Raw genomic sequence first — 12,294 nt, 5'->3', positions numbered from 1 at the left:
CCCCCCCCCCCCCCCCCCCCCCCCCCCCCCCCCCCCCCCCCCCCCCCCACGCCCCCACCCCCCCCCCCCCCCCCCCCCCCCCCCCCCCCCCCCCCCCCCCCCCCCCCCCCCCCAAACCAGCAAAATACTCAGAACAGTAGGAGACACAACACAATCTTCATTTCTTCCATACATTAGAAACATTTTCAATTACAGTTCAGCTTCTCTGAGATCTATATCAAGTAGTAAAATGACAAGAGCACAGAAAAACCAGGTTGGAGGGAATTCCTGATAACGAGGCACGAAGTGAGAGATTTTACTCAACCACTCCATTCCACAAGCTGGATGCCCCTGCAGGTCCCTGAGAAAGAGTCATTCTGGCTTATGCCCTGCAGGAATCCTACTCCACACTCCCTCCTCGGAGTGTGCCTAGGAAGGGCTGCTTGAAAAGAGAGGTCTTTGATGAATGATCACTAGTAAAATCCGAATGGAAAGCTAACTTGTTTGGGAAGCAGCTCTTTTAGTAGTGGGGGTTTGCTTCTTAAACCACAGTTTCTCAGTGGATTAAAAAAAAAAAACCAGCCATGCTTACAGTTACAATTCCACATTAATCAGCCAGTTTCCTGGGAGGTACCCATAATTAGCAAGTTGTCACATCTTCTGATCAGATTCTGGTGGAATTCTGGGCCTTCATCTCAGCCCTAGGAAAGCTCAGGAATGCCCTGGAGCAAATGAGCAGAGCTACAAGATCACATCCAGAGAGCTTAAGGTGCTTGGAGGTAAGTTATCCCCTAGGGCAGCCAAACAGCTGCCCTGGGTGGGAGGGGGGTTCACAGTATCTCTGACCCTTCTTGGTTTATAGTAGCTACCCTGGGTTTCCAAACATAACAGTCAATCTTAAGGAAATAAATCCTATTTGGGAGCTGCCCTTTCTTCTTAGAGGCTTACCAGAAAATTCAAGAAAATGTCCCAGTGGGTACTCACCTATGAGCCTCATCCTCTCCTTCAGTTTCAAAGTTGCTCTTGGCCACCCCCAGCCTATCCCAAAAGACCCAGAAGACAGAATCTCAGACAATGCTTTGCCTTGCTTCAGCATCTCGGGATGGCTCTGAGTTCTCAATCCTGCCCCGAGGGTGCCGGTGACAGCAGACACAATGGAGGTAGTCCACTACGTTGTGGGGAAAAAGTGAGCGCAATGGGTGCAAGTACTGGAAGAAAAGGAGCATGAAGCCAATGGAAATCAGATAAGCAATGATGAGCTGCAAAGCAATCAAGGAAGGACAGTAATCCAGTAACACTTTGACTCCAAAGAACTTGAAAACCAAAACCATGATCACGTTCTCTACCAACCTTACACTATAGTGCAGGCCCATGTGCCCCCAGTTCTGGCCTTTGTCAACGAGGTCCCTGTCTGCCAGTTTCAACTGCAAAGCCGACCAGCAAGAGAAGTTGATGCCCGCATAGAGAACGGTGATGGAGATCAGCACCACCAAGGTGCCAACCCGGCTGAAATTTTTCTCAATGTTATTGGGCATCTGGGCACCACTCCTCCAGAACTTAACCCAGGGCTCAAAGAGGATGATCAGGAAGTTGAGCAATAAGAAGGGCACAGCCTTCAGTTTCAAGGTGGCTGAGAAGAGCACCAGAATCACGAGGCGGGAAGTGATCTCCAATGTCCGCCAGATGGTGATGCAGAGGACTTCTAACGGCCCAAGGCGAATCTTGTATTCATCATACTTGATCTGGATAGCCAACATATTGCAGAGGGTAGCCCCATAGGTGACAGAGATCAGGGAAAAGACCATTAGCACAGCTGTAAGAAAAAAAAATAACAGAAAAAATAGACAATCAGACTATGTTAGAGAAGCTTGAACTCAGACCCGGAGGTCCAGAGAGAGGATAGGTGAGGCTCGAGGGCCCAGTTAAGAGCAAATTCACGTATGAACACAGCTATGTTAGCACAGCACACAGCATGCACAGGAAAAAAAATGGAAAGAAATAAACTAAAATATATTTTTTTGTGCTAGGGATTATACCAGTTTTCAAAATCCTTTTTTTCTATGTTTCTCTAGTTTCTAAATGTCCCAAAATGAACATACATTGCAACACTTTAATAATCATGGAAACATACAAAATGAACTTTTTAAGAAGAGTGGATCTCAGAACTAGCATTGAGAGGTCACTAACACAAGAAGAGCACATATATAAAGGGATAAGGCAGCACCCACTTGATGAAATAGGCTTCTGAGCAAACAGTGAAGGAGGCAGAAGGAATTCTGAAAAAAGCCAGTCCTAGGAAATTCATAGGTAATGCCTTTGGCTACAGAAGTCCCTTCTTTGACACATATCTTCTTTAAGGAATGAATCTTGTATTTATTTCTAGAATGTGTCAGAACGTATACTGGAAATTCCATGAAGGCAGAAAGGACCATGGCTACTTTGTTCCATGCTGTGTCCCCAGAGCCTAACACACTGCCTGGAAGATAGTAGGTGCTCAATAAATATTTGTGGAATTAATGAGGAATTCTGAGTTTAGAGAGGCAGCATAGAATATTTACAATTAGAAGCCCTTAGTTCAGCTCTGTGAAAGCCACTGAATATCTATGTGCCTTAGTTCCCCAATTCACTGAGATACTCTAGAATTGCTTGCATAAATCATCAGCAATATCAATTTATCACCCAGGTGCTTTGGTATATTTTAGGAATCTCCAAACTTCTACCAGAGTGGTTTAAAAAAATTTTTTTAAACCCCATTTCAAAGCGTATCACATCCATGCCACTGTTTAGAGTTGGGGCCCTGAAGGGTCAGGATGCTCCATAACTTGCCACACTAAGTCTCAACTATAGATCACACGGTGTCCCTTTCCTTTCATTCCTTTATATCAAAGAATGCCAATCACTAAGAAAAATCTACTGCTCTCAAGGAGAGTGAGAGGCCTGAGGGGTAACTCATCAAAAAAAAAAAAAAAAAAAGCTGGAACTTTCTGTTCCCATAAAAATACTAGATCCCAGGGAACTGGAGCCATGGAGATGTCAACTTAATCTGCAAGTAAAGTGAAGACTTCCCCATGGAAACCCAAAAAGAAGCACAGCTTTGTTTCCAAGATCCTTTTCAGCTCTAAGTAGAGTGTTGGAATCTCAAAGACTGGAGAGACTCTCTTGAAGGGTCTACTCTTAGCCTTATTTTTATTTATTATTTTTCCATGTTTATTGAGATATTATTGACATATAATATTGTATTAGTTTAAGGTGCACAACAAAACGATTTGATATACTCTTAGCTTTATAAACCACTCTTAGTCCCATCCTTAAGAGTTGATGCTCCTAGTTGGGAATGTCATCTAGCCAAGTGTGGTGATGCTTTCCCTTAAATTAGAACTCATTTATTGATAGTAGTGTAATAAAAGAAAGCCTGATGCTTCCAATAAATGTAAAAACACCTTCCATCTGTCTCCCTACAAATAGACTCATGCCATAAGAGATCATAATGCTGTTAGTGAATTTGCTCATCTATGCTAATCCAGATGGCCTCCAAGAGAAAAAGAGATTAGAAAAAGGGGTAGCAAGGAGAAGACAGAAGAGTGGATGAAAATGAGGAGATCTAACCCCAAAAACTGTTTACCAAACTTTAAGAGATGGTACTGTCAGCAAGTTTTTAATAGGAGAAAGCACCAAAGAATTGAAACCAAGGCCTCAGAGAAAGTTTCCCTTGCATCCTTTGTAGAGCGATATAGTTAGAAACATGGGCTCTGCAGGCAGGCATCCTGGATTCCAATCCCATCTTTGCCAACTATTACTTATGAAAGCATGAGGGGAATTTGCTTAACCTCTCAATGCCTCTGTTTCCTCATTTGTTAAAATGGGGGTAATAATTCTATCACAGGGTTGTTGTAAAGATTAAATGAAATAATTACATGCAGGGGGCTTAGAGAAATGTTCAGAACATAGTAGATGCTATCTGCTACCTCCTATCATCATCATCATCATCGTTCCCCATTTCCAAAAGACTAGTACGTGCATTTCCCCTACTCAGGCAATCAGGTGATTTAAAAACTAATAGAATACCTAAAAATAAGCCTTACAAAAATGTGCAAAACCTATAGCAAGAAAACGATACAACTTTACTGAAGTACATTTCATTAAATATTTTTTAATGTACTTCAATAAAGCTGTATCATTTTCCTGCTCCGGGCCTTGCACATTTATGGCATAGACTGTGGGGTTATTTCCTGGATGTATACTTATCTCCAGACTCATCGAGCTGGATATGTTAAATAGGTAGAGGTTTCTGTCAATCATACCTCAATAAAGTGATATAAAACTATTTAACGAAATGGAGAGATACATCATCTTCTAATATGAAACTGATTGATCCTGTAAAGATGTAAATTCCCTCCAAAACAACCTAAATAATTTAATGCAAGCCCAATACACAGTCTCAATAAAATTTTTTTTCTTTTGTTGTTGTTACTGTTTTGCTTTGTTTTGTATTTTGGTGGGGGAATTGACAAACTGCTTGTGGAAATTCATCTATTTGGAAGATTGGGCTAAATTGCCCTATCAGATAGGGGTTGTGAAAGGCCTTTGTGAGAAGTGCACAAGATCCAAAAGCAATAAAGAATTTAAATGCATAAAAATTTAATACTTCAGAAAGCCAGAAGACCATTTAAAATGTGTGTATGTACACAAATACAAAACACATAAATGTATACATACACACTTATCTACAGCAGAGAAAGGATTAATATCAGAATAAGAAAACTGCTCCTGCAAATTAATAAGAAAAAGACAACCTACTATAAATCAGCAATTTAAAGAACACAATAACCAAACATGAAAAGATGCTCAGCTACCCTCACAATTAAGAGCAAATTATTTAAGTAATCAGTTATTTTATAATTATACAACTAAATAATATTTAGTTTAATATATAAAGAAAAAGCACATTCATACACCTCAGGTGGGAATATAAATTCACACCACCTTTTGGGAGGGCTATTTGGCAGTACTGATAAAATTCCAAACATGCATAGCCTCTCACCCAGCACTTCTATTGCTAAGAACTTATCCTAGGAAGTCTCATTCCGGTACACAGATACTTATAAAGATGTTCGCTGGAGCATAGTTTGTGATTAGAAAAAACTTTTTTGAATGCAAAAATCAGAAACAAACTTTAATCCTACCAATAGAAGATTAGAGAAATAACAAAGAATGGTCCAGTTCATATAAGGAAAATATGTTATCTATTTATCATTTACTATTATATATGCATATATAAGTAACCGTTGAAGGAAGATATATTGGCATACTTTTGAAAAAAGACATGTTGAACAGAATGTTTAATACAGCCCTTTTTGACGAAAATACATATACATATATATTGTATGTATGTTTACATAGTAAAGAAAAAAAGAGTCTGGAAGGATATATACTGAATGGTTAACAGAGATTACTTCTGGGGAGTAAAATTACATCTCCTATTTGATATATGTTCTGTGTGGTTTTGACTCTTTACCATAACCATGTCTGATTTTTATAATTAAAAAAATAAGGACCAAAAATAGTAATACATGGTCATAGCAAAAATTTTAAACCATATAAATTTCAAACCATACAGAAGGGTATAAAGTAAAAGGTAAATGTCAAAGGACTTCTCATTTTCACTCCCCAGAGGTAAATGGTTTCTGACATATCTTTCCAGAAATTTTCTACGCATCTATGATTACTTGCAGGTCAATCGGTTTGTGCATGCATTACTTCTGTAACGTATACATATTTTAATTAGATGATTTGATGACCTTCAAAATTCTCAGGAGGAAAAGCATCATCACTTCCTTTTCTCTTCACACTACCGTCAATCCTAGGTACGTAAAAAGCTTCAAGACCAACAATTCCATGAACAATTCTTAGTGGAGGAAAAGAGAAAAGGGAACAAATTCCCTCCTTAGGTTCATTTGTGACATGGGGCTTCGCCAAGCAGAATCAGCATCTAATAATAAGGAAATGGTTCAAAATTGTACCCACAGCTGTACCAGCTCCAGCCCAAGCAGACGAAGCTAATCTTGAGCTGTTAAAACTCATTAACAGTACTTTATCTTGACTTTGAAAACATGACTCACATTTCCTCCTCTCCTAGAGGTCTTACTCATCTAAGGATCCGTCTTTTACAAGTGGGAAATTAAGACTGTGACCTCTTGGGTAACTTCCTCCAAAAATCACACAGAAGGTCAGAACTGGGACCAAGGCTCATTTTCACCAGTATTCATTCCACACCCCCATTTCTTTCTCCCCACTGGAGTTGGGAGAAGTAATTAAATCAGTGGTTCCCAAATGTGGCTGATCAGAATCAACTGGGGTATATTTTTTTAAATACAGATTCCTGGCCTCCCCACACTCAGATTGAGTCTGGTCTGAGTAGGAGAAAAAATTCTTTTAAAAAGGAGCTTCCACCCAGTAATATGTTTTCTCGTGATCAGTAACATTTGGGAACCTCTTATTAAAAGATGGCCATCCCTAAACCCAAACAAACAAAAAACCCTCAGTATAATTTAAACACTCTGGGCTAGGGAAAGTGTCCTACTGACTGCTGGTATTACCAGCTACTTCTGGGTCCAGAGAGGGCTTATCTGTGGCATTTTTAGCCTTAATAGCTTATGCCAGTTAAAGAAATCTGGCAGGCCTAAGATGTCTGGCTCCCCAACTTCTTTGACTATCTACCAGTGCTGTTCAAAGGTTCTGTAATACCTGTGCTATCCAATACAGTAACCACGGCTATTGAACACTTGAAATGTGGCTAGTATGACTGAAGAAGTAAATTTTTTATTCCATGTTTCATTTTAATTTAAATAGCCCCATGAAGCTGATGACCAGTGTATTGGACAGCTCAGGTCTGGATTTCTAAGACCCTTGATTTAAATGGAGCCCTCCCCTCTCCTGACCCCACTCACCTCTACCCAGGGGAACCTCTGCAGAGATCAGAGTCACATAGAGCTGATAGGTCAGCTGGGGCACTGAGCCCAGGAAGGCTTGGATCTGTGACATACGTTTGTAGGCATTGCGGTGCATAGCCAGGGTCCGGATGGAGTGGCCCACCTCCCATTCTATCAGCACCTCCTCGCCATTTATTAGCATCTTCTTTCGGGTGAGGCTGACATAGGGCTCCTCCTGCCCCTCTTTCTTCCACAGTGTGAGGTACTTAATCATGGCCTCCAAACATCTGCAGAGGTAAAGCATCACGGGTACTTAACTAAAGCTGTCCTGGGAAGGAAGGTTGTAGGATGGGGGGATAATAATACAACTCAGGGAGTTTGTGCTGCTTTTTGCCATTCCTTAATTCCCATTTTACTCATTTCTCATGAGTCAAAGAGTTCGTCATGCCTTCCACAAGTTACTTGAGTTTAAATCCTTTTTTGTTTGGCTGGCCATCTACTGACCTCTGTGAACACCATCTCAGGGTGTTTCTTGGAGGATTTAAGGAATTGCTTTGTCTCCTTAAGAATAGGCCTATAGTAGAAAAGCACTTTGGACACAAAGATATTATGTAAATAATGTGTTGGGAGAAACGATGAAGGTTCTTAAAGGCCCCGGTTTTCATAACACCTCAAGTTCCTGAGGGAAAGCATTCTTTATGCAAAGCATTCAGCTCCATACTTGGGGCTTTTGAGTTCTGCTTTTTTCAAGACAAGGCCCACAACTGTAATTGTCTTGCCAAAAAGTCTTGGAGGGGGATCTAGAAAAAAAACCTCACATCTATACAGTGATGCCATTCAAGAACAAAGGTACTTAAAGACTTGACAACTCAGAACTGAATGTGCTACATCCCTCAGGAACATCAAAAGATCTCTCTGAAGGTTATTTTTGGGGCCTCTTGATCTGTTTGGGGCCAAGAGCCTTTTAAACTTCCTTCTTTCTTTACAGAGAGGAAAACATCCTTATGAGAGCCTACCAACCTTGAAATAGTGAGAAGACCCCATTTCTTGCTGTCTCCCTCCCATCTCTCCCACATAAATCAGAAGCCTTTAAGCAATTCTGATGTGGTGACTAGAAGAGAGGCAACTAGAACATCTTGTTTTGGAACACCTGAGTTACCGCTTCCTCCACTCACCCTGAAATGAATAGAAACTGTGGACTATTATAATAAGCAAGAACAGTTGTGGTGAAAAGTAAGCTGTCTTTCCTGACTGAGGGCATGGGTTGTATTTATCTTGCCCACCACCCTTATCGCATGGTGGGTGTTCGATAAATATTTTCTGAGTAAATGAAAGAGTAAGAAGGAAGAAAAGAATACAGGGTTAGAAATGATGGGAGGGGAGGATGATAAAATAATGGCAATGTAATTTAATGGAAAAATAGGCTAAAGACAAGTTCAGAGATTTATATGCTCTCTAGGCCTTTGGCTCCCAATTAGGAAGGTTTGGATATGTGCCGGCTGCCATTGTCCACAGGACTCCTCTGAGACTGGGGCATATGTGTCAGTCTGAAGCATGTAGTTTCTCCCTAGGAAGTGGACGTTTCAAACTCTAAAACGCAGGAGAGGAAAAGGTGGAAGGAGGAGAGAACAGAGAAGAAAACAAGCTAAGTGCATTTCCAACAAAAGATTTTAGATTTTAACCCAGGCCCATCAGTGCTACTGCTGAATAAAATACTGGGGGAGGTAGCGGCAGGAAGCATTCTGTTTATGCTTCTAAAGGCTATTCACTGGTTTCGGTGAGGGTGTTCGCCTTGTTACAAGCCTCAGTAAATTAGAGCACATTTTCATTTTCAGAATATCTTTGCATTTCATATAAGGGAGCCAGGTCCTCCAAACACCTTCATGTGCCTAATAGCACTAATCAAGTTCCTACCTACCTAAAAAGTAATTTGCCTTGAACATAAGCATATCGAGGATATAATTTATGAGCTTTTAATTATTTCTTCCCTGCTGTCAGGTTAGCTGATTATTATAAATGCTTTCCAATCATTTCTAGTGGAAGCTAAATAACAAAAATGAAATACAGTACTCAATACTCCATATGGTGGGTCCAAGTCAAAGCTGGCTTGGGAGGCCACAAAGCAAAGGAGGGAAGTCTAAACTCCAGACTGGGGCAGTACTTGCTGAAATTTGCACCTTCAGAGTGCTTGATCTGTTAACTCAGTATATCACATTTGAAAAGGCTGATAAGAATGGTTTTCCTTGTTCCTCTAGTGACATCTCTTAATTTGTGGGGTTTTTTTGTTTTTTTAGAGAGAGAGCACGAGTGAAAGCATGTGCATGCAGGGGGTGGGAAGGGGGAGAGGGGGAGGGGGGAAGAGGGGGAGGGAGAGAGAGAGAGAATCTTAAGCAGGCTCTACACTCAGCATGGAGCCCCAGGCGGGCTCCATCTCAGGACCCTGAGATCATGACCTGAGCTGAAATCAAGAGTCGGACACTTAACCAACTGAGCCATCCAGGTGCCCCAACATCTCTAAATTTCTTGGTTCCAAGCTCAAGATGAAGTCTTTCTTTTACAGCTTAACTTCAAAGATTTAGAATTGGAAAGGAGCTTTAGATTGCTTAGTCCAAAGGCTGCATATAGGCCAGCTGAGTCATATCTGACCAACAGCTGTGGTTTGTCCATACTGTGTTATTTAGTCAAGTTGCCGAAAGTCAAACTGATATTTCATATAAAATCCTGTCTTGGAAGCTTCTCTTGAAAAGTTGGGGAATCTGGCAATACTGGGTCTGAATTCCAAAAGTGAAACAATGGGCTGGAACCGTAGAGTAGCCGCCTCCTTTAGGCAAATCATGCAGACTCTAGCTTGCCACACTACTCTCCATCATTTCTCTAACACTGAGACTTCCTTTTCATTTATCATCACACATGAAGCTACTGGTTTTCTCATACTGGGCCTGCTTCACTCATTTATGAGACCTGCCTGGCCCCTGTAAGCATCTGCGTTTGAGACCCATGATCTAGCCCAACCCATTTATCATACAGATGAAGAAACTGGGGCCCAAGGCATCTTCAGAGATTTCACCAAAGCCATGCAACTAACTAGTCAATGACAGAGGGAGGACTAGACTCCAGGCCACTGGAATTCCAGGCTACCGTTTTCTCTAATGGAGCATAATCAGTCCCTCCTTGTTTGAGCATATATTGATTTAAAAAAATTTTAAGGCAGGGAAGTTCCATCCTTGAACAGTTTCAGGCTGTGTTTAGTTCTCTAAGGATGAAATATCTTCCCACTGCAATTACAACATCAACACTCTGACACATATTCTTCAGCTGATTGCAATCAAGACAAACTTGGTCCATTCTTTCCTCCTGACTTCATAAGTTTTGCAACATCTCCCTACCTTGAAAATCCCATAGCGTCCAGATGAGACTGCTGACACAGAAGCCTGTCTCCCTAAGATAAGGCACATTCTCATCCCTTCAAGGCAGTCTGAATGGAAAGACTTGATACTATTACAGTGTGCTCCAGTATCCAGATGGAGAGAGATGGACTATCTTCTTCTGCCCCCTCTAACCATGTACCTTTACTGCAGAAAGATACAAAGAGATACACAAGAGACTGATGAACCAACAGAAAAAAAAACAAACTACAATGGGTTGGGGTACTAGATGACCACAAATAGCTGAAAATATATTCCAGATGTCAAATAACTCTGGAAAATTTGAAAATGCCACCACCATCAGCCCAAGCAGCTCAGGGTAAAGAAATTGAATGTGAGATCCAGTTTATAGACTGTCTAAAAGGCAGAGTCAAAATAACACACTCTGAAGCTATGGCCGGTGCGCACAGGTTAAGCACGTCAGCTGGTCCCGTACCAATTTTCACAACTCAAATCCGAACAGCAAACACTGTCTACCGAAGTCTCAGCAATGGTACCATACATGGTTTTGGAACACAGGTACATGCCACATGTTCATTGTGGTGGCATCTAAAGTTTCAGATAAGATTTTCTGGATGGGAGGCAGGGAAGCCAAGAGTGGGAGGGAATGGGAGAATTGATTAGAGGCACAGTATCAGTCTTGTAAATATTAGCTTCATCTTTCTCTGCACAAACCCTATGGGGGTGGTAGAAATGAAAAATTGCTCACCTGATAACAGGTCCCAAGAGGATTAGATGCATAAACAATGACAGCGGCTTGTCTTTGGCCAGATCTCTGTGAACAAAAATGAGGGTCAACTGGACCATAATGGATGAAAACATAAAGAAGGATAAGGTGTATGTCATCCAGTAGGTTTCGCTATTCTTTCGGTAGATTCTGACCATGTACAAGGCAGATGCAGCCTCCCCACAGTACAAAAAGGTGGAGAAGAGGATCCCAAATGGAAAGGTAAATCGAGGGTTGGGCCCACGGATGACATCTTCCTCCAGAGATGAAGTTGGATCCACGGTGGGCTCCTCAGGAATTTCATAAACTCGGTCCATTGTCGAGGTTCTGAGCAACCCCCACCCCCACCCAAGAGAACCCTGTAGCCACTGCAGTCCAAGTATTGAAGAGAGCTGTCAAGTACAATTCCAGAGCGGAGATCTGCTAGTTAGAGCAGGAGACCCCTCTTTCTAGTTTCAAGTTACACTTGTTGGGAGTATGGGACAGAGAACCCGGGAGTACCACTTTGAACTTGACTCTTCATTGGCCCAGGCTTCCAATCGTCCACAGACGTGCTAAGAAACCTGGACAGGGCAAAAGCAAGCATTTTAGCGCCCAGTCCGGAGTCCAATTCCAGGCACGTGAAAGGCTTGGGGACAGCTGTCTCCTTGGCCCCTTCTCCTTCCGCAGCCCCGCAGGGAGCGGGGTAGCCACTCTGTCGGGGGCACCAACACTCAGCAGCACCTCTCGAGGAGTCCTGACCAGCACGCCCTCTCAAATCTGCCGAGAACTGAACCAGGGCAGAAGAGGGGGTGCAGCCTGAGCGTCCCTTCGGGGGCTCATTTCAGTGCCTAGGTACCCTAAGCTATCGTTAGGCTGTGGCTACTAGCTCGCCCGCTCGCCGCTGCTCCCTTAGGAACCGCGCCGAGTCGAAGCTTCTCCAGCTCGCTCTACCGATTCCCCAAGCTCCGCCCCCGAGGCAGCCGGCCGGGGGCTGGAGCAAAGGCACCAACCCGGGCCCGGAGCGCAGGCTGGGGGGAGGGGCGGAGCGCCCCCGCGCTCCAGGAGCCAGAGAAAGCTAGAGGGGCGTCTTTCCCACAGAGAAACTTTGCGAGCGAGAAGCACGACGTGCGGGGCGCCAGCCCGGGAGGGCAAAGGCAGATGCCGTCAGACTCTTGGACGCCCCGTCGGCTGCTGGGGTCCTCCCTGACCTGCAGTTCCAGCTGGGAGAGATCGGCGGCTTGGGAAACTAAGG

General features: G+C 42.9%; 1 protein-coding gene across 1 annotated transcript; it reads right to left on the bottom strand.

The window, feature by feature from the left end:
* On the bottom strand, positions 1-11,999 carry XKRX (XK related X-linked). Its single transcript, XM_006743911.3, has 3 exons — positions 11,043-11,999; positions 6,927-7,195; positions 1-1,792 (listed from the first exon to the last, which is right to left on the bottom strand). Exons 1-3 carry the CDS (start codon positions 11,375-11,377, stop codon positions 1,047-1,049), a joined length of 1,350 nt encoding a protein of 449 aa, XP_006743974.1. The 5' UTR covers positions 11,378-11,999; the 3' UTR covers positions 1-1,046.
* Positions 12,000-12,294: the final 295 nt, after the last annotated feature.

Source organism: Leptonychotes weddellii, chromosome X (genome assembly GCF_054177405.1).
Source record: "Leptonychotes weddellii isolate Sample4059 chromosome X, ASM5417740v2, whole genome shotgun sequence".
Lineage (NCBI taxonomy): Eukaryota > Metazoa > Chordata > Mammalia > Carnivora > Phocidae > Leptonychotes > Leptonychotes weddellii.
Note: the sequence above shows the minus strand (reverse complement) of the source record. Positions and strands in the feature narration are given on the sequence as shown.

What these genes read in the sequence shown, in the direction of transcription:
- XKRX (XM_006743911.3), bottom strand. Translation starts at nt 11,377, where the DNA reads ATGGACCGAGTTTATGAAATTCCTGAGGAGCCCACCGTGGATCCAACT. An exon ending in CTCTTGGGACCTGTTATCAG is followed by an intron (nt 7,196 to 11,042) that starts GTGAGCAATTTT and finishes TTACCTCTGCAG; the next exon opens with ATGTTTGGAGGCCATGATTA. An exon ending in AGAGGTTCCCCTGGGTAGAG is followed by an intron (nt 1,793 to 6,926) that starts GTGAGTGGGGTC and finishes TTTTTCTTACAG; the next exon opens with CTGTGCTAATGGTCTTTTCC.